This window comes from Ambystoma mexicanum, chromosome 10 (assembly GCF_040938575.1).
Source record: "Ambystoma mexicanum isolate Mex_15411 chromosome 10, UKY_AmexF1_1, whole genome shotgun sequence".
In the NCBI taxonomy this organism is placed as follows: Eukaryota; Metazoa; Chordata; class Amphibia; order Caudata; family Ambystomatidae; genus Ambystoma; species Ambystoma mexicanum.
Genome location: NC_090932.1, coordinates 1,600,645,396 through 1,600,665,867, shown reverse-complemented (window position 1 = coordinate 1,600,665,867; position 20,472 = coordinate 1,600,645,396). Strand labels below are relative to the sequence as shown.

Here is a 20,472-nt window from a genome sequence, read left to right as displayed (position 1 = left end):
AGACTGCCAAGAGACTGGGGAGGCATATGCCCAATAGGGAACGTCCACATTCCTGCGCTGGTGATTCCAGAAAGTGAACTGAAAATTAACAGTTTCCCAAAAGCAGATGCTCACCTGAGGAAAAGGAGATCAGTGGAGCTGGTATCCCGAATGAAGAGAGAAAATTACTTTTCTGCAAAATCAAAAGAAGCATTCCATGCAATCCCATATGAACACAGGCTGTTCAGCCTCACATCATCAGTGTTCACAACAATCTTCATGCCTAGAATCCAAGTTGGAGTAAATACCAAATGGTTACAGATAACCATATGGGAGTTACTGCAGACCATAAACATACCATAAAAGGATTCAATGTGATTAAAGAAGAACTAAGAGCAATCCGATTGATGACCCTCCAGAACAGATATGACATGATCACTGCTATGGATGGAGGTGTTTGCGCAAAAATCGGAGAATCATGTTGGACATTTATAGCTTTGCATGATGAAGAAAATGGAACCTTAACAGAAGCCATAAGTATGTTGGCAAACCTACAGAACCAGATGATCGATGAAACTGACAAAGTTGATGATGACATCTGGTTTGGAACTCTATTCTCATGGGTCCCACAATGGATGGCAGACATATTCAAGTTTCTGGGAGACCTGCTATTAATGATACTACTATGATTTTGTGTTATCAAGATAATCATCACACAATGCCACAAAACTGCAAAGAAAGTCATTGGGATGAAGATCATGATCAATGTTAAACCAGGATGGAAGCCGAGAGACCTAACTGATGAAGAAATGAGAGACTTTGTGAAGGCCAGCGAATTTGCGCCAGAAGGAAAAAAGTTTGTGTATCCCAGAAAACGAAGAAAGCATGAAGGAAAATGGATCTATTGCAGACCAAATGGACAATGCCAGTTTATGACCTGGAACAAGTACGAACATGTAAAAACAGCAGGAGGTTTGAAAGGAGTAATAAAAATATGGACTCCAAAGAAACACATGTTCACACCATCATGTACAAACCCAGAATACGATGAACAAGATACAGAAGAACCAAGTAAGACAAACCTGAAGGGGGAAGCAGAAGTGGTCGATGAACCGACCAGAGGGGGAGTGTAGAGGAGGTCCCAGATACAGCCTGCATTCCAGCCCCCCATTTTGAGGTACCAGGAACATACTCGCCAAGATATGTGACATATGAGGAACAAATAAACCAACAGAGAGCAGCACTAGGACTCTGCCCAGTGCCCATCAGAAGAGCAATACCTGTTGAAGTGACTATAACCAGACAACCATGGGCTGCACGGTACCCACTGAGACAACAGTACCAGCAGCTGACACAAAATAAAGATAACCTATGGACTGTACCCGAAGAGACCCAAAGAGCCTTAATGGAAGGCGAATGGTGATGACCCAAGGGCCCGGATAGACTCACAGATGAACGAAACGACAACCAAAAGATGACACTCAAAGACGAAAAGTTATGAATAGAGATGTAATGGACTTAGAAGAAGAGGCGAGGTTGAAATATAAAGAAACATAGCTGTAAAACGGAATGGAAGCATTCAACCAGCTAACGCCTGTAAATAGGCTTGGAACGCAAGAAGCTAAGAAAACAGTACAGCTTGCTATGCTTAGGAGAAGAATAGAGCAGCAAGCGCCAATTATATATCTATCTCAATAGAAACATTATACAAGTGCGAGTCCATTTTACAAAAGCAGAATTAAGCCCAGGCTGCAAGGGGCCAACCAGGCAGAGATTCATATTCCAGCTAAAGCTAGAAGGAAAGAGCGGAATCGAAACTGAGCACGAAGCAGCTCATGCCTGGGAATTTGAGGTCAAATTAAGGAAGGGAGGAGAGCGGCAACTTCAAAGAATCGAAACCTCGGAGCATAGCCGCCTGCCCGGTGAAGGTCGAGATAAGGAGGCCCCAGGCAGGTGGCAAGGCTAAAGGGAGAATCAAATACACGAAAAGAAGGAAAGTGAAGCAGATTCACGATGAACAGACACATGACCAGCCAAGCGCGAAGAGGTACCAATGTCTGATGTTACCCAGAACCCGAGGATGCCATAACCTTTCCTTATAAGAAGCTACAGTTTCGAGGCCAACCTCAGCCAACTAATTGACACATAGCCCTAAAGTACTGATTGATGAAAGGGAGGCAGGGTGAATCTTGGGGCACACCGCATCTGGGTGTCCATTCTGCATGCTGCTAATTAAAGTGGAAATTTATGTTTAGGGGTGTAACTTACCCAATCACAATGGACCAAATAATCTAGGGTCCTATAGCTAGTAGAACCAATGAGACGTTGTACTTGCAGTGACATCTATCACGAGTGATGTAGAGGGATGGGCGTAGATGCCCACCCGATAAGAGTTATCCAATCCTCACACTCTGTTATCATATACAGATATAGCACCTATACTTAAGTTACCTTTTCTGAGCAATAGAATTGCATGACAAACTTTGAGTTTTACACCTCAAATAATGACAAATTTTGCCTATAAAAATTGCTGTTTGAATGAAGAATTTGGGAGTTGAAGCGAGACAGGCGATTGTATCACTGTTGATTTCCATTTGTTTCCCTGTTTTGTGTACTTGTCATTAAATGGACTTCCCTTTGCCAAACTACTGAGTTGTCCTTATTGATTGGTGTTGGAGTAAGAGAATCCTGCACCCCATCCTCCTCAATGTGCAGCTATCTCGTCTTAAAACTACTTGAGGGTGAGCTCTGATCCCATGGGCCCGTCAGAAGTCGTTCCGCCCTCCTGTACACTCATTCATATTCCAGTGTTAGTAATTCCAGACAGTGACCTGAACATTGGTGAATTTCCAAAAGCAGAAGCCCATTTGAGAAGGAGGAGAGCGCTCAAACTTCTCAAACAAAGAGGGAGAACTATTTCTCAGCAAAATTGATAGAAGCCTTTGATGCTATTCCATATGAACACAGGTTGTTCAGCCAGACTGCTGCAATATTCACAACTATGAAGATCGAGACGATGGCAAATGCGAAGTGGTTGCAAATCACTCGCTGTGAGCTCCTGCAGACGATCAACACCACCATAAAGGGATTCAATGTGATCAAAGAAGAATTGACTGCCATATGACTGATTACCCTGCAGAACATATATGTCCTTGACATGATCACAGCGATGGATGGAGGAGTTTGAGCCAAAATCGGGCCATCATGTTGCACATTCATACCTTCTCATGACAGCAAGAATGGGACCTTGACAGAGGCCATAACGTTGCTGACGAAACTGCACGACCAGATGGAAGACGAGACAGAGCATATTGCAGGTGATAGTTGGTTTGCGTCTATCTTTTCATGGGTTCCACTATGGATGGTGAACATCTTCAAGTTTCTTGGAGCAGTATTAGTGATGATAATGTTTGGATTCTCTGTGATCAAGATAATAATTACACAGTGCAAGAAGACAGCAAAGAAAGCAGTAGGAATGAAGATTATGATCGATGCTGAATCAGGGTTGGGATCCAAAGAGTTGACAGATGAAGATGTCAGAAAATATATAGAGGCCAGCATCTTAGCACCTGAGGGAATGAAGTTCCTGCATTTCAGAAATCACAAGAAGTATGTGGGACGATGGATCTACTGTAATCTGAGTGTACAGTGCAGACACATGACCTGGAGTCTAGCTGAACAATAAAAGTCAGCAGGATCCCTGAAGGGAGTAATGAAGATTTGGACCCCAAAGAGGCATTTCTTCAAGAGAAGAAATCAAAATGTGGAGACTGGTGAGAGTGTGGTTGATGAATAAACCAGAGGGGGGAGTGTAGAGGAGCAGCTGAATCCCTCTGCAGGAAGACCCACCCCCCTCCTACCTATTTGCTGGAAGCCTGAAATTGTTAATGCTTAAAACCAACAGTTCTGCCAATTCTGCAGCGTATATTCGAAATAATTTACCCTTTGAGAAAACCCTATCAAATGTATCCCTGTAGAGATGAAACTCTCTTGGAAGAAATCCCTGAAGGAATATGAAGATGAGAGAAAGAGAAGTTGGTGATGTCACAAGAGATGAGCATGACACACTGAGAAGAGTGGATGGCGAAGGGGATGTATAGAATCGGATGACGAAGTAAATAATCGAGTAAACTTTCATATTCGCAACGAACATCACACATGTGAAGAGCACTGCAGAAAATGCAAGCTGTTTAATAACTGTACAGATGCAGCAATGCAAGTAGACTAAGTGATCATAGAAGCTAGCTATACGTAGTGAATAGACTGCGCCGCCATTATATAGAATCTGGACATCGGTGTCACAATTTTAGTAAGCTCAAAGAATGTGGAGAAGATGGTTGTAAACTGTGTCGCAACAAGAAAGCAGATGAGACCGTGGAAGACTCTGGAAAGGCTGGCTGCCCTGATATCAGGGCTGAAGCAGCCAAGAACTGGTTATCTATTCCCATAGATAGTGAACGTGAGAAGCCGAATCATATCTTATTGTGAGAATGATAGACAGGAGACAAAACTCGTGCTGCAATAATCTTTATTATTGCCGTATGGTTGATCTGGAAAGAGTCAATAACTGAGGTGTGGTAAATCAATAATAAACTGAAAGTTCTGGCGGTTGCTTCACCGTGGGGTTTTTCCTTCCCCAATTGCCCTTGGGATAAGGCTGTGGTCCTCTAACTCGGGTTATCTGGGTAGGCCCACCACTCGGGGTTGCCTGCGTGCTCCTCGGTGTCCTGTGAAAATAACAGACAGCCTTGTTTAGAAAAGGCGGGCCTTTATATACTTCACTGGGTTCAAATCCCCACCAATGAGCAGACGTCTTGCCTAGCTCGTCTGTTATTGGTTGGGAAGGTTTGGCCCCACCTCCCTTAAGACCGGGTTTCCCTGCCGTCAGTTTCGCCTGCCCCTGTAGCATGGGGACTGTTCCTGAAGCGTTTCCGTCGGCGGCATCCATGCGGCGCCGGGACTTGGGTACATAGGGGTGGCCTCTGATGTCGGGGTTCTTACTCCTCCTCGGCCGCGGGCCGCGGCCTGCATCCTGACAAGGTTCCCGCCCCCTTCCCAGTCCGGGTCGGCGACTCCAGTAAGGTGAGTAGCTAACCTCGCCGTAGCGTTCGGCGGGGGCGGCTCCGCTCCCGTCAGGATCGCCGAGTTCGTCCGATGTGTGCGAGTTGGTGGCTTTTCCCAAGGTCGCTGCCGGCACCTCTTCACACATACTCACCCCGGGATCTGGCCGATCGGGCCAGTGAGAGCACCTGGACAGGTAGTCCGCCACCAGCTGAAATCTGCCTGGCCTATGCAGAGTCAGAAATTCAAAGGGTTGTAGGGAGAGGAACCAGCGAAGAACCCTCTGGTTGGTATCCTTGTGTCGGGCAAGCCATTGTAGAGGTGCATGGTCCGAGAACAACGTGAACCGACGACCAACCAGATAGTACTTGAGGGATTCAATCGCCCATTTGATGGCCAGGCATTCTTTCTCAATCGTGGAGTACGCCGACTCATGTGGCAGCAACTTTCGGCTGATGAAGCAAATGGGCCGCAGTTCCGATTCTTGTTCCTGAGACAGGACGGCGCCCAAGCCATGGTCCGAGGCATCAGTCTGGAGGAAGAACTGCTTCTGAAAGTCGGGACAACATAATACCGGATCAGATGTGATCCTTTCCTTTAGAAGATCTATGGCCCTTAGGGCGGCTTTGTTATTGGTCAGGTTTGGGTTCCCTTTGAGTCTTAGCGCATCGGTGAGTGGCGCGGCTATGGAAGAAAAATCGGGAATAAACCTCCTATAATAACCAACGAGCCCCAGAAAGGCCCGTATTTGTTTCCTGTTCACAGGTGTTGGGATGCGATGAATGGCCTCAGTTTTGGACATCTGTGGTTTCAGCATTCCACCCCCCACCACGTGTCCGAGGTACTTTGTTTCGTGAGTTCCCATCGTGGTCTTACTGGGATTGATGTGAAGGCCTGCTACATGTAGGTCAGCTACCACCGTTTCCAAATGGTTCAGATGATCCTCCCAGGTTTTGCTGTATACGATGATATCGTCAAGGTAGGCCGCTGCATATCTCTCATGCGGTCTTAGGATGATGTCCATAAGTCTTTGGAAGGTGGCTGGTGCCCCATGTAGGCCAAAAGGAAGAACCTTAAACTGATACAGTCCCTTTGGTGTGGAAAAGGCGGTTTTTTCTTTATCCTGGGGTCGCAAAGGGATCTGCCAGTATCCCTTTGTTAGGTCTAGCGTACTCAGATACCGGGCAGCCCCGAGTCCCTCTAACAACTCGTCCATCCGTGGCATTGGGTATGCTTCGTAACTAGACACGCTGTTCAGCTGCCTGTAGTCCATGCAGAAGCGGATTGAGCCATCAGGTTTAGGGACCAGAACTATGGGCGATGACCAAGCGCTGACTGAAGGCTCAATGATGTCTAGTTGAAACATTTCATCTACCTCCGTGTTTATGATTTGTCTCCGGGCTTCGGGTATCCGGTAGGGTCTGAGCCGTACTACTTGTCCGGACTCTGTTTTTATCTCATGCTCAAGTAATTTGGTCCTCCCTGGTAAGGTGGAAAAGGATTCTCTGTAGGGTAGTAGCCTATGCATCAGCTCCGTTCTCATGAGTGGCGATAGGGCGTTCCCCCACTGGACGTGGTCCAGCGAACCGGGGTCCGGGTTCGCGGTTTCCAACGTTTCTATGTCTCCGATGGTTCCTAGTGCTGATACCAGGGGTTCATTCCACTCCTTCAACAAGTTGATGTGGTATATTTGATCTGGGTTGGTTCGGTCAGGTTGGTGCACCCTATAGGTCACGGGACTGAGAACATCCGTGATCTTGTACGGGCCTTTCCATCTGGCCAGTAATTTGTTGGCGCTGGTAGGTAAGAGTACAAGTACCTGGTCTCCTGGCTGAACCTTCTCATTCTGCTCCCTTTATTATAGTTTTTCTCTTGTATGTTCTGGGCATGAGAGAGGTTGGCTTCCGCCAAAGCACGCAGTGCGCTTAAATGTTCCTTCAGTTCCTCGGTATATTCGGTTAGGGTCGTTTCTTCGGAGGCTTCCCATTCTTCCTTAACCAGGTCTAGGATTGTTCGGGGTTGTCTCCCGAACAGGAGTTCAAAGGGGGAAAACCCCATGGAGGATTGGGGTGTGTCTCGAAGGACCATCAGAACAAGAGGTATCGCCCTATCCCAGTTCTGGGCACCTGGTCCTGTCACCCTTTTCAACATTTTCTTTATCGTTTTGTTATATCTTTCGACTAAGCCGTCGGTTTGGAGATGATACACGGATGTTCTTAGCTGCTTGATGTGTAGGTGTTCACACACTTGTCGTAGTAAAGTCGACATGAAATTCGTCCCTTGGTCAGTGATGATTTCTGAGGGTAAGCCAACTCGGGCAAAGAAGGGTATGAGTTGATCACATAGTTGTCTGGCTGATGTCCCTTTAAGGGGAAATGCTTCAGGATAACGTGTAGCGTAGTCGACTACGACCAGCATGTATTTATACCCTCTACTGGCTGGTTCCAATGGACCAACAATATCCATGCCGATCCTCTGGAATGGTACTGTAATAAGGGGCATCTTTTGTAGAGGAGCTTTAGCTGGTTTTACTCCGCTCGTTAGTTGACAGGTAGGGCATCTTTTGCAAAACTGAGCCACCTCCCCATAAATTCCAGGCCAATAAAACCGTTTGAGTATATTTTGCTGTGTTTTCAGCGAAGCCATGTGGCCTCCACAAGGATGGTTGTGGGCTAATTGCAGTACTATGGGGCGTTGCTTTCTGGGTAAAACTAACTGTTCCTTAACAGTCCCATCATCTGCCTTGTATCTTCCTTGATGAAGCACAAATCCTGGTCCCCTGGAAAGATCTGGATCCCCTTCCTGTGTAGCCCTCTCTCGGGCTACCTTGAGGGTGTTGTCCGTTAGGGTTTCGGTCCTAATGCTATCTTCATTATCCTCTAGTCTCCAGTCGATGGCTCTAGTCGTATAACAAGCCTGACACCAGTCCATACGGCTTCGTCTCTTTTTATTGATGAGGGTTCTTGGACCAGACATGCCCCTCCCGGGTTCTGGCTCAGGACCTACTTCCCTTCTCCCCTCCTTCGTCATCAGTGCCTGGTCAAAGTTAGGTAAATCAGTCCCTATGACTACCGGGGCAGGCAGAGAAGGTAGGACGGCAGCCCTCACGGGTGACAACTCCCCATTTATTTCGATAGCCACATTTTTCATCGGATAAAGTTTTATATCTCCATGTATACATTTAATAGGTACGGACACGTTAAGTAAGTTGGGTTTGCTACTTACAGTAGGTGATATGGCGGTTTGCCGGCTGCCGCTGTCAAGTAGACCACGTGTGGGTCTGCCGTCAACTTGTATGTCCACGATGTAAGGACCGGGTACGCTCTCTTCTTGTAGCGCGTGCAGGTACCCAATATCCATTGGTTCAGCGGATCTTCTCCTGGGACAGAACCGGGCTATGTGGCCCCATTCGTTGCACTCAAAGCACTGAGGTTGCCGATATCCTGGACTGGTCCCAGCGGACTTGTCTTCAATTCCAGACCTCTTCTCGTCTGGCCTCCGAACCGCCTCCTCGGGTTGTCTCCATCTCAACTGTTGTGGTCTGACCCCTTTGGTCAGTGGGGCATCAGTCGTTGGTACTGCTATGCGGGCTGTTATCCCTGTGGGTGGAAACCTGTGGTACCCAGCCTTTTGATACGCCGAGGCAATATCCACCGCTTCAGTTAGGGAGGGTCTGTGATGTTGCCTCACCCACCTCTGCATTTGTCCTGGCAGGGCTTCTACGAACTGCTCAAGGATAATCTTTTCAAGTATCGGTTGAGTTACGACCGTCGGAGTTGACAGCCATTTTTCCGCCAGGTCTTTTATTCGATAATACAACTGCCGTGGATTTTCCCCAGGTCGTAACTTGGTGTCCCTTAGTTGAATTCGATAGGCCTCTTCATCAAGGCCAAGGCGATCCAGTACAGCCGCCTTTATTTCACCATAGGGAGTATTCCCGGTGGGGTTTGCCGCCTGGTAGGCTCCTTGCATGACGCCGGACAACAAGGGGGCGACATATTGTCCCCATCGTTCGGGGGGCCACTGTGCGTTCCTGGCTATTCTTTCGAAACTTGTAAAAAAGAAGGCAGGGTCCTCGCCGTCTTTGTACTTTTGTAGTAATGCGGATGGGACCATTGGTTGTGTCCTAGAGCTAGCCACCATCTCGGTTAGCTTCGATATTGTGTCATGATGTTTGTCCTGTGCAGTAGTTTTCACCGTGCTTTGTACCTGCAATGCCTGCTGGAAGGCTTGGCGGTCGGCAGCTGCTTGTTGGTTTTGTATCTGAACCAACTGCTGCAGTTGCTGCTGTCCTTCCGACAGCGTTTTGATCAATGCCTCCATCGCGCCGCCGTTAATCCCACCTTCGTCGCCAGTTGTGAGAATGATAGACAGGAGACAAAACTCGTGCTGCAATAATCTTTATTATTGCCGTATGGTTGATCTGGAAAGAGTCAATAACTGAGGTGTGGTAAATCAATAATAAACTGAAAGTTCTGGCGGTTGCTTCACCGTGGGGTTTTTCCTTCCCCAATTGCCCTTGGGATAAGGCTGTGGTCCTCTAACTCGGGTTATCTGGGTAGGCCCACCACTCGGGGTTGCCTGCTTGCTCCTCGGTGTCCTGTGAAAATAACAGACAGCCTTGTTTAGAAAAGGCGGGCCTTTATATACTTCACTGGGTTCAAATCCCAACCAATGAGCAGACGTCTTGCCTAGCTCGTCTGTTATTGGTTGGGAAGGTTTGGCCCCGCCTCCCTTAAGACCGGGTTTCCCTGCCGTCAGTTTCGCCTGCCCCTGTAGCATGGGGACTGTTCCTGAAGCGTTTCCGTCGGCGGCATCCATGCGGCGCCGGGACTTGGGTACATAGGGGTGGCCTCTGATGTCGGGGTTCTTACTCCTCCTCGGCCGCGGGCCGCGGCCTGCATCCTGACAAGGTTCCCGCCCCCTTCCCAGTCCGGGTCGGCGACTCCAGTAAGGTGAGTAGCTAACCCCGCCGTAGCGTTCGGCGGGGGCGGCTCCGCTCCCGTCAGGATCGCCGAGTTCGTCCGATGTGTGCGAGTTGGTGGCTTTTCCCAAGGCCGCTGCCGGCACCTCTTCACACTTATCAAGGTGCAAAGAAAGAAAATCATGCCTGCCACGTTCATTAATTTCAGACAATTAAATGCTGTAAATTGGGCCGAATCATGGACTCCTGTCACGTGAGCCAAGGATGGAAATAGACGTTCCAGAAACATGCTCACACTCCCTTATATTCTCAGAGGCAAGGATACATTACAAGGCCAAGTTCAACAGCAATCTGCATGGCAGAAGGCAGGGGTGATGAGATATTTTGGCCTAATTGGGTGGGGAGACATGGTCAAATCCACCCACTGGCACCTGGGGTAGAGCATTACATGCTGCTAGTGAGCCAAATGTTCCAGAAGGGCATGGGCGTGCCAACCAATTGTAGAAGGCCATATAACAAAGAGCCTTATAGTTTGATAGTCAATGATATACCGTGTTTCTAATAACTGGTGAAGGTGACTTGCACTAGGGGTGGGCGTTAGTTGTCCACCTGACTGTAAGGACCCAATCGCAACCCGATCCCCTACAGAAAGTATACACAGATGTTCCCCTTGAGCCTCCCACAATCCCCTGTAGGTTTTTCATGTTTGCCACGTAGTATGACATCACGTATGATGATTTTTTAGTATAAAAGAATGTTTTTACAAAATATGTCGAGTCGAACAGAGAAAGATAATGCTGTGCGGCGTCTGTTGATGTCTGTTGTAACTCCCTGTTTTAGACAATTGATAATAAAACAGCAATACGACTTTGCCTTCTTCCCGAGTTGGTTTGTTATTTGGTGTAAGAGTTACTCTGCATCCCATCTACTGCACGATATAGGGCCATAAACTCAATATGCTTCGTAATGTTATGTTATTTAGTCCTGAATTGCGCTCCTTCTCCTGTTTTCTCTGGTTCTTGGGACTTCATGATTAGGGGTTTAGGGTAAGAGTGATTTGTTGCAATGTTCATAAGTGCAGATCTGAAAATATAAGGCTTCCTGTGGTGCGAATATTTGTGAATGGCCTGGTGCTGCTGTTGATGTTGTGCTCCAAACAACTCATGTGCATGGTTTGTGTGGCTATCTGTGGGTTCTGCCAGATGGTAAGTTTTGGACAGTTGCATTGGTCTATCTGTGATGAGAGTTAGTGCGCTGCATAGGGAGAGTTAGTGTAGGCGTGTTGTTTTCAAGCGGCGTACGTTCCATTGTGTAATGTGTGTGGTTTTGGTGCTGGAGCTGCGTCGAGATGGGTTGATTTTGAGGTGGTTATAGTTATATTTTGCCTAGAAACCCCCCCAATTACCTTTTTCATTGTGGACACATGACAGTTGGTCCCATATTATTGTTTATATCCTTGCAAAACATTATTTCACCAGCTTTCGTATCTTATGATGCCATATTGTATGATTGTAGGCTAAGGGATGCTACATAGGAGAATATAAGCCATGCACAAATTCAGGGCCCCTAGTTTTATTACCGTTGGCCAGGACCTCCCTCCAGACTGCCCACGCACACCTCAAGGACACTCCAGCTGTAGTGTCACTAAGTCTTAGAAGGAATTGTAGTAAAATGCACCATAGACTATCAACTGACAAAGCCACTATTTGATGCATTAGTCCGCTCCCCAACCCCTGGCGTTCTTGTGTGGTTGTGCCCCTGACAGCAGGCATGGAAATCAATACAAGGGTAGCCCATTCCCCTAAAAAAATATCAGCTCTCCTGAAGAGTTACAGATGCTTGTTTGATGTGAAAAGCTGTGTGCATGACGAATACCTTGGTGAACTGATGACTACAGGCAAGTGGGTTTATCACAAAGGCTCTTCTGGCTGTATATTGCACTTATTAAGAAGTGTTGGACAGTTTTTAATGCAGAGGCCTGTAACCTTTGGCGCTCCAGATGTTTTGGACTACAATTACCATTGGCCCTTACTACCATAATCAATAGTGAGGTATCCTGGCAGTCATAGTTCAAAATATATGGAGAGTCGCAGGCTGGACCGTACTGGCATCACATACTTGCCAACCCTACCGATTTAGGCAGTAGGATACCACTTTTTAAGCAGTCCTACCGCCTACCGATTAAGTGGCAACAAATACTGATTCTTTTTTTTTATATATTTTTTTGGCCTGGGTGACTGAGGCCCGGCACAGCATGATCAGCATCCTCTGGTGGGCGTGTTAATGGCCCATCATTCTGATTGATCATTGCGTGCCTGGCCAGCGTGAAAGAGACACTCTACACTGCCCTGTGCACCCCGTAGTCCAGGCAGTCACTGTCAGCGTGAAACGCCTGCCATTGGCATCCCGTGACATTCTCTGGGCAGAGGCTGCTCTCTGCCTCATCGTCGTGCTGTGAGCTTCGAGCTGGCGTCTCTCACTAGAAATTCTTCGCTGGTCTCGGTCTCTGCTGAGCTGCAAATATACAACTGCTAGTTGCAAACCCGTCTTCTCCCAAATTTCTGCAGGTAACATTTGTAAATTATTACTTTGTGAGTGTTCAGGCAAAAATGAGGGTGGCAGATCAAAGGATAGCACTGTGAAAATGACCATGTGCAGTCAGGCTCCGGAGGCACTGAAAAAGGGAAAAAGCCACACACTCTGCAGTAAATGTGTTTCAGCTCTTGTGGAACAATTGCTCACACACACGTTAGGCTGCTTTTCCCTATTGATGTTTTCGAGCCAACAGCCTCTCGTGACTAGCTCTCAATAATGTGATTTGGCTTCTGACCTAGAGTTGGAAAAAAAGACTTGGGTTAGTGCAAGAATGCCCCACACTTGTGCAGAAGCAACTTCATGAATGGAGGCGCCTGGACGCTTGAATAGCAAGGCTTTTGGGTAGGGGGCCATGTCCGAAAGCCCAGTGTCCTGTCATCTGGGGGCAAGGGGTAGAATCATGTCAGTGCTGCCTTCCCTCCGGGGCCCGACACAGACCCATTAGCTCCATGACGTAGATTGAAACTTAGAAGTAAAAGCTTGACTGAAAGAGCAGCGCAACGAGATCTGGGGCGGCAGGTAAGGAGAAATGGGGGAGACGGAGAGTAGGGGTGAGCGAGGTAAGCAGGGGGTCAATGAGCAAGTGCTTGTACAAGAGAAGCCTCAAGAGAGGGGGGAGAGAAGAAATCCGGAAGTTAAGCAAAGTGATGGGAAAAATGAAAGGATCAAAGAGGCTGTAGGGGGGAGGAAACAGGCAGGTGGATGAGAAAGATGCGACGCATGCAGGAGGTACTGAGGGAACAGGGGAAAAACAGGCAGATGGATGAGAAAGATGCGACGGATGCAGGAGGTGCTGAGGGAACAGGGGAAAACAGGCAGATGGATGAGAAAGATGCGACGGATGCAGGAGGTACTGAGGGAACAGGGGAAAACAGGCAGATGGATGAGAAAGATGCGACGGATGCAGGAGGTACTGAGGGAACAGGGGAAAAACAGGCAGATGGATGAGAAAGATGAAAGGAGGGCAGGAGGCACTGAGGGGACATGAGAAAAAACAGGCAGATGGATGAGAAAGATGCGACGGATGCAGGAGGTACTGAGGGAACAGGGGAAAACAGGCAGATGGATGAGAAAGATGCGACGGATGCAGGAGGTACTGAGGGAACAGGGGAAAACAGGCAGATGGATGAGAAAGATGCGACGGATGCAGGAGGTACTGAGGGAACAGGGGAAAACAGGCAGATGGATGAGAAAGATGCGACGGATGCAGGAGGTACTGAGGGAACAGGGAAAAACAGGCAGATGGATGAGAAAGATGCGACGGATGCAGGAGGTACTGAGGGAACAGGGGAAAAACAGGCAGATGGATGAGAAAGATGCGACGGATGCAGGAGGTACTGAGGGAACAGGGGAAAACAGGCAGATGGATGAGAAAGATGCGACGGATGCAGGAGGTACTGAGGGAACAGGGGAAAACAGGCAGATGGATGAGAAAGATGCGACGGATGCAGGAGGTACTGAGGGAACAGGGGAAAACAGGCAGATGGATGAGAAAGATGCGACGGATGCAGGAGGTACTGAGGGAACAGGGGAAAACAGGCAGATGGATGAGAAAGATGCGACGGATGCAGGAGGTACTGAGGGAACAGGGGAAAAACAGGCAGATGGATGAGAAAGATGCGACGGATGCAGGAGGTACTGAGGGAACAGGGGAAAACAGGCAGATGGATGAGAAAGATGAAAGGAGGGCAGGAGGCACTGAGGGGACATGAGAAAAAACAGGCAGATGGATGAGAAAGTTGAAAGGAGGGCAGGAGACACCGAGGGGACATGAGAAAAAACCGGTAGATGGATGAGAAAGATGAAAGGAGGGCAGGAGGCACCGAGGGAACAGGGGAAAAAACAGGCAGATGGATGAGAAAGATGAAAGGAGGGCAGGAGGCACTGAGGGGACATGAGAAAAAACCAGCAGATGGATGAGAAAGATGAAAGGAGGACAGGAGACACTGAGGGGACATGAGAAAAAACAGGCAGATGGATGAGAAAAATGAAAGGAGGGCAGGAGACACTGAGGGGACATGAGAAAAAACAGGCAGATGGATGAGAAAGATGAAAGGAGGGCAGGAGGCACTGAGGGGATGTGAGAAAAAACAGGCAGATGGATGAGAAAAATGAAAGGAGGGCAGGAGGCACTGAGGGGACATGAGAACAACTGTTAAAAAGCCAAGCAGCGATTAAGGGAGCCCCGTCCCAGCAACTGCCCCATGTTGCCATTTAGCTGTCTCATAACCTGACAATATATTTATCTCTATATTACTTTTGTTCATATGGGGCTTGCCTTACAAGCTGTATTTGTGGGAGCCCTTGCGGCTGTCACTTCCGTTGGGGTGAGGCAGGTTTAATTAGTAACTTTTTGAAATATTTGATGTGTCATGGGCATGAAAGGCATCAGGGCCTTTCAACCTTTTAGTTGAAAGTGGCCATGAGCCTGAGGGAGGCACCCAGCACCTGCTGCATGTTGCCAGTCAGCAGTTATATATTTTTCTCTATATTACTTTTCTTCATATGGGGCTTGCCTTACAAGCTGCATTTGCGGGAGTCCTTGCGGCCGTCACTTCCCTTCGGGTGTACAGAAGTGTTATCCCCTTGTCTTTTCACACCGAATCCTCCACAGCAGGCAGTTGTTCAAATAGAAGGATTTATAGCTGTTCAGTGGGCATTTTGTGTTTCAGCTCGCTGCTGTCTGGCCATCTCGTGATTATCACCGGGTATGTTTGAAGAGGAAAATATGTGTTAATGAGGAAGAAGCTGGTCATACTGCTCACAGCTCACTTATTTGGTATATTTCTTTCTAATGATGGGCCGGAGGATTTTTGGATAGGCCACAGCAGGCAGTCCTTTCCTGTGATCTCTTCAAGGCCATATGTCACTTCAGGTCATTTCCTGTGGTGACTGAAGGCCAAAGTTCATGTGACATCATTTCATGGGATATCCTCATTATGCTATTTACTATTTTTGAAACTTTGGGATTCCTACAGATTTTTGGTCACAGAATGTTGGCATGCATGGAATCATAGGACTTGACTATGGAAGATGGTTAGTTAGGTTTTGCTACCTTCTTTGAACACACATTGGGACAACGTCGGGTTCTGCCATACAATACAAAACAAATCAGGTCTTTTCACATGGTTTGCCCCCCCCCCCCCCACCTCCCCACCCACCTGCCCACACACACACTCTTGCCATGGTAGATACTCTCCTACTCGCAATACCGCCATAGGTAGCACGTCAGAACACCTGGGCAGAGGCGCGTGGGGGAGAGGAATGCGTCACAGCAGAGGCTGAGGTGGAAACAGCAAGCGGTGTGTCTGGTGAGCTGCTCTGTAAGTACACAAACACGAGCCGCCCGCATACTGACATAGCTACATTCTTTATTAATAAGAGTCCTCGATGAAATAAATGATGCATGCCACAAACCTTCAGAAGGCTCGTTTTTTTTATTTCAGGGGACGGTAGAACACAAGGCAGCACGCACGTTCCACGCGCAGCTGCTTCTGAGGTGCCCAGAGTTGGAAAATTCAAAACCGGAACAGGTCATGAACATAAAGATAGGACTAGCGCTCCGAGCCCATTGAAATCCCCCTCTAGGCGCGGGGCGGGGGGGGGGGACCTCTATCTCGGTCGGGCCGCACAGGATTACTCTGGAAGGTTGCTCACTTCCTAAAGGCTTGAAGGAGGGAGCGGCTGGATCCTTGACGCCAACCTGCAGAGAAGGCCACATGTATACACTGCAGATTGCCTCGTGTTGTGCAATTGCTCCCATGCGTCCTCTGCATTTCCTGCACCTCTGGCGGTTTTAGTACATCCTCGCTATATCATCATGGCTCTTCACAACCTCTACTTTTCTGCACCTTCCAAAGTAAAATAAATGCTCACTTGTGGATAATCTATTCACTCTTTTACTTTTTTTGTACCAGTTCATGTGTATGTCGGTGCCTCCTTAGTTTTCCGTTGATGCCATGCCTCCCCGAGAATCGCTGCCAGCCTAGGGCGCCTCCATTTGAGGGCACTGCGCAGGTCAGCACCCCCAGGGCTACGAGGGCTCCATGTCTGTTTCCTTGCTTCTCCCAACCCAGGGGTCAAGTCCTCAACATTTAAGTGGGGGGGGGGGGACTCATCAACAAACGCGATGGTTAAGTGACGTTGACAGAAATTGGCATATCAAGGTGAAATATGCACGTTTCATTAAATTGGCTTTTCATAAACACCCAAATTGAACAGGACGAAAATGGCATTTGCCTTTCATAAAATCAACATTCACATAAAACCAATACAGGATATTTTCTTCTAATAGTGCTTTTGAAAACATTAAAAGGTGTGCATGTTTTAAAATCTGAGAACCAATTCAAATATTTACCCTGGGAGTTGCAGTACCGAAATGAGACATTTCACCTTTAGTTGTTTGTTCATTTTTATCAGGTTATATAGAGCAGTGGTGAAGTGTCCGGTCTACTAAACCTGCCGACTGCGGTTTGATCCCTGAGGTCTGCATAATTACAAAGAGGACATCCAATGTTTTTCTGTTACCAGGGGGGGACTGAGTCCACCCTCTGAATAAAGTGGGTGGACTCCGTCCCCTGCGTGTACCCTCGACTTGAGCCCTGCTCCCAACACAGGGATAGACACATTCAATTAAAGCTTACACGACGCTGGCCACTTGCGTTGGCAGAAGTGCAAAAGATGTCCCCTGTGCAGGGACATAGCCAGCATTGTCTAACATGGGGGGGGGCGGAAGCTAATGTAGTTGGGTCCCCCGCAGTGGCATTAACATCTATAAATGCCCACACAACGCTGCAGAGTGGGCATGTAAAGATTTTGGTTGGGCCTTGCCAGCTCAGGCCCTACCCTGTCGAAACTCCTGCCTCTGTGCAATTTGATCTTTTACACCAAGTTGTAGAACATTTACGAGTGAAACATGGGCGAAAGTGCCTTTGCTCTTTAATTTTCCACTACGCTGCCTCCCTAACTTTCCAATTGTGGAAGCAAGGCTTTACCTTGGATTCTGGGTCTGCCCGTGTGGTCATTCTGGGCAGATTCCATGGGAATTCACAGCATTGCCGACAGTATGACAATCTATGCTGCGGTGAGGAAGCTGCATTTGCCTGGCAGAGCGGGGAATGGTGGCAGGCGTAGTGTGCCCACTCCACTCCCAAACTCCACCTGACGAAGGCAGGAACATGAGGCAGATCGGAACATGGGTTAGAGATCCCTTTAACACCCCCTTTTCCAATCCGCTTCACAGCTAACATGACCCACCCCCCAAAGCCTCGCATTAATGCGGCATTGCTGCACTAGTGTCTGGCCTGGTTAGGCAAGAGATTTGGGCACCTTGCGCTTCCTGCAGAAGGAACCGCCATGCAAAGGGCACATGCTCTGCATTTCACAGTCTCTCACAGGATCCAAAATCAGACACTGGCTCACCCCCTATATACCAACCTTCGGGCACTTATTTATTCACTTATAAACAAATGTGCACTGGGGTGGTATTTGCTCTCCAGCATATATTTTTTAAATTGTCAAATGATTTTATACTTTTTGTTAATCAATACAATGTGTTGGTATTACTTGTGAATAATCTGCCATGTGTTGCCAGAGATATGAGCTTGGAATGTATTATACACATAACAGAATGCATAGGACTTGGCGATCTTTTGCGAGGGCAGGGCAGGGAGACCTACTCTCTGTGTGAGATCGTGTCTTACAGGATTCCCCCATCCCCCACCCTCATCCTCCATCACTGCACTTTGCAGGGTCTGTGCTTCTTTCCATAATAATATGCGTATTTACTTGCAGATCCTGCAGTGTGGCTTATGTCAATGGCACCTGTGTTGTGATGGTGATTGGTACACACCGACAGCAATAAAAAAAATAGATTGTACCAAACTCTAGCTAAGTGCCCTTTTTTATGAATCTGTGTACCTTTGCATTTTACCCCATAACGTTGCTGCCTGGCACTTTTCCATTTCCCCCTGTGTTGCCCTAAGATGTGTTCACTTCCCCATCACTATGCCATGCTACTTTCTTATTGCTTCAGCATTACCCCATGCCACACTGCGCTGGAATTTCCCCATTGCACAATCCTTTTGCCCCAGAATTGTCCAAGCCCATTTCACTCCAAGGCAGCCCAATTCCACCTTCATTGTCATAGAATTGCCCCCAGTAGTTTCCAGATTGACTCTTTGCTATGAGCCCATGCAACATTGGCCCAATATATGGCCATGATCACATAGTGGTTAGTACTCTGCGTCGTGTGTGTGGATTGCCCAAATATATTTCCACTTTCTTATTGCCCCAAAGTTTCCCAATGCTATCTTTCCACCATGGTTGCCCCAATGCCCAGAATTGGACCTGCAACTTTCCTCCTGTGTTGTCCAATGCCACACTGCTGATAGGCCTTCCAGATGGTGCTGGGAAATCTCAGGCTTGTGACCTTCACTGCAGAAGAGCTAGACCTGAAAGCTGTCCAGTGCATCTGGACATGTCTTAAGCACAAACCTAACTTCCGCTGCTCCTGGTTTTGCAAAGAAACTCCCAGTACTTGGCCGCATTACTCACCGTTGCCGTGTGCAGCATTTGCAGAGTAGTCGAGAAGCAACCACCTGCCGCAGCGGGGTGCAACCTCGGACGTACAAGAGCGGCGTGAGAGCGGCATTAACGAGGGGAAGAATTATCACTGGATTGGTTGCTTCATTGGCGCCAAAGAGGCACTTGCGAGGGGCAAAGTTACAGACAATTGTGGTCATGAAAACCGGAGACCAGAGGAGGAGGAAGGTGGCCGCCACCACAACGATCAGATACAGAGAGCTGCGCTTGGCCTCCCTCTCTGGCGTTGCGGGGTCTCTCTCTAGTTGGTACTTGGCGATCAGGTAGAGTCGAATGTTCAAACCTATCATGATGCCCAGGGTGATACAGTTCATCACCAACGTCACCGTGCCCTGAATCTGAATGGCGACGGCGGTGGTGGAGAGGTTCAGAACAGCTAATGTCAGAAAGGCAAGAGCCCAGAGGCCTGCGATCACCAGAACGGTCTTGCATATGGTCATTCTTTGCGGGTAACGGACTGGGGAGATCACCGCGTGGTACCTATCTGCCTGTGCCCCGATGACGACCAGATAGGAGAGTCCCAAGAAGTTCACGGAGAAGAATCGTGTGTCGTTTCTCGCCGGGAAACTCTCTTTGACATCAAAGAGCCCCACGTAGTACCACATTACCCCCGTGCAGAAGTCGCTGAAGCACGTGCTCATCATGTAAATGTACCGGTTCTCCTTCCGGAATGACCGGGTCAGCGCAAGGCAGAGGAACACACCAAGGTTGAGCACCATGATGGTGGTGGCCAGGCAGAAGTGGAAGACTAGCAGCAGGATGTTGCCCACACTGTCCGGTGTGACGGCCAATGGCACCATCTCTGCCTCTGCAGAAGCCTGGCTTCCACCTCATTTGGATATGTGTATATATATATATGTACACCAGCCCTCATGCTGTAGATATCTTGTGTTGCCCGCGTGGGAATCAGTGGCGCAGCATGATATGATATGATAGGTTAATTATAACGTGCTTAATACCCAGAGGTTTCTAAGCGTGGACCCGGGGATCGAACCTGTGGTGCTCCGTGTCGTCTTGCTTCCAAGGCGAGCGCCTTGCCGCTGAGCTATCCTCCCGAGAGCATCTGTAGGGATGTTAGGCACGCACATTGCACATGGCTGCCTGATTACAGGACATGCTTAGTTATGCTCCAGAGGTCTCCTGATGCCGCCAGGGTCTGTGGAGCATTAGAAGGATTCCAGATCGCAGGTGTGCGAATGAGAGCCATACAGTTATGTCTAGCTGCCCTGCTTGAATGACTTCAAAGCCCAGCTATCTTACTTCCCTGCCTGCTTAGAGGAAGGCTACCTGCTTTACAAACTGAGTGGCCC

The 20,472-nt window shown here is 48.2% G+C and overlaps 1 protein-coding gene across 1 annotated transcript; it reads right to left on the bottom strand.

Moving 5' to 3' along the window:
• Nucleotides 1-19,110: 19,110 nt before the first annotated feature.
• Nucleotides 19,111-19,962, bottom strand: LOC138493073 (trace amine-associated receptor 13c-like). The gene has a single exon (XM_069620296.1). The coding sequence runs from the start codon at nt 19,960-19,962 to the stop codon at nt 19,111-19,113; it is 852 nt and encodes a 283-aa protein (XP_069476397.1).
• Between the last annotated feature and the right edge of the window lie 510 nt (nt 19,963-20,472).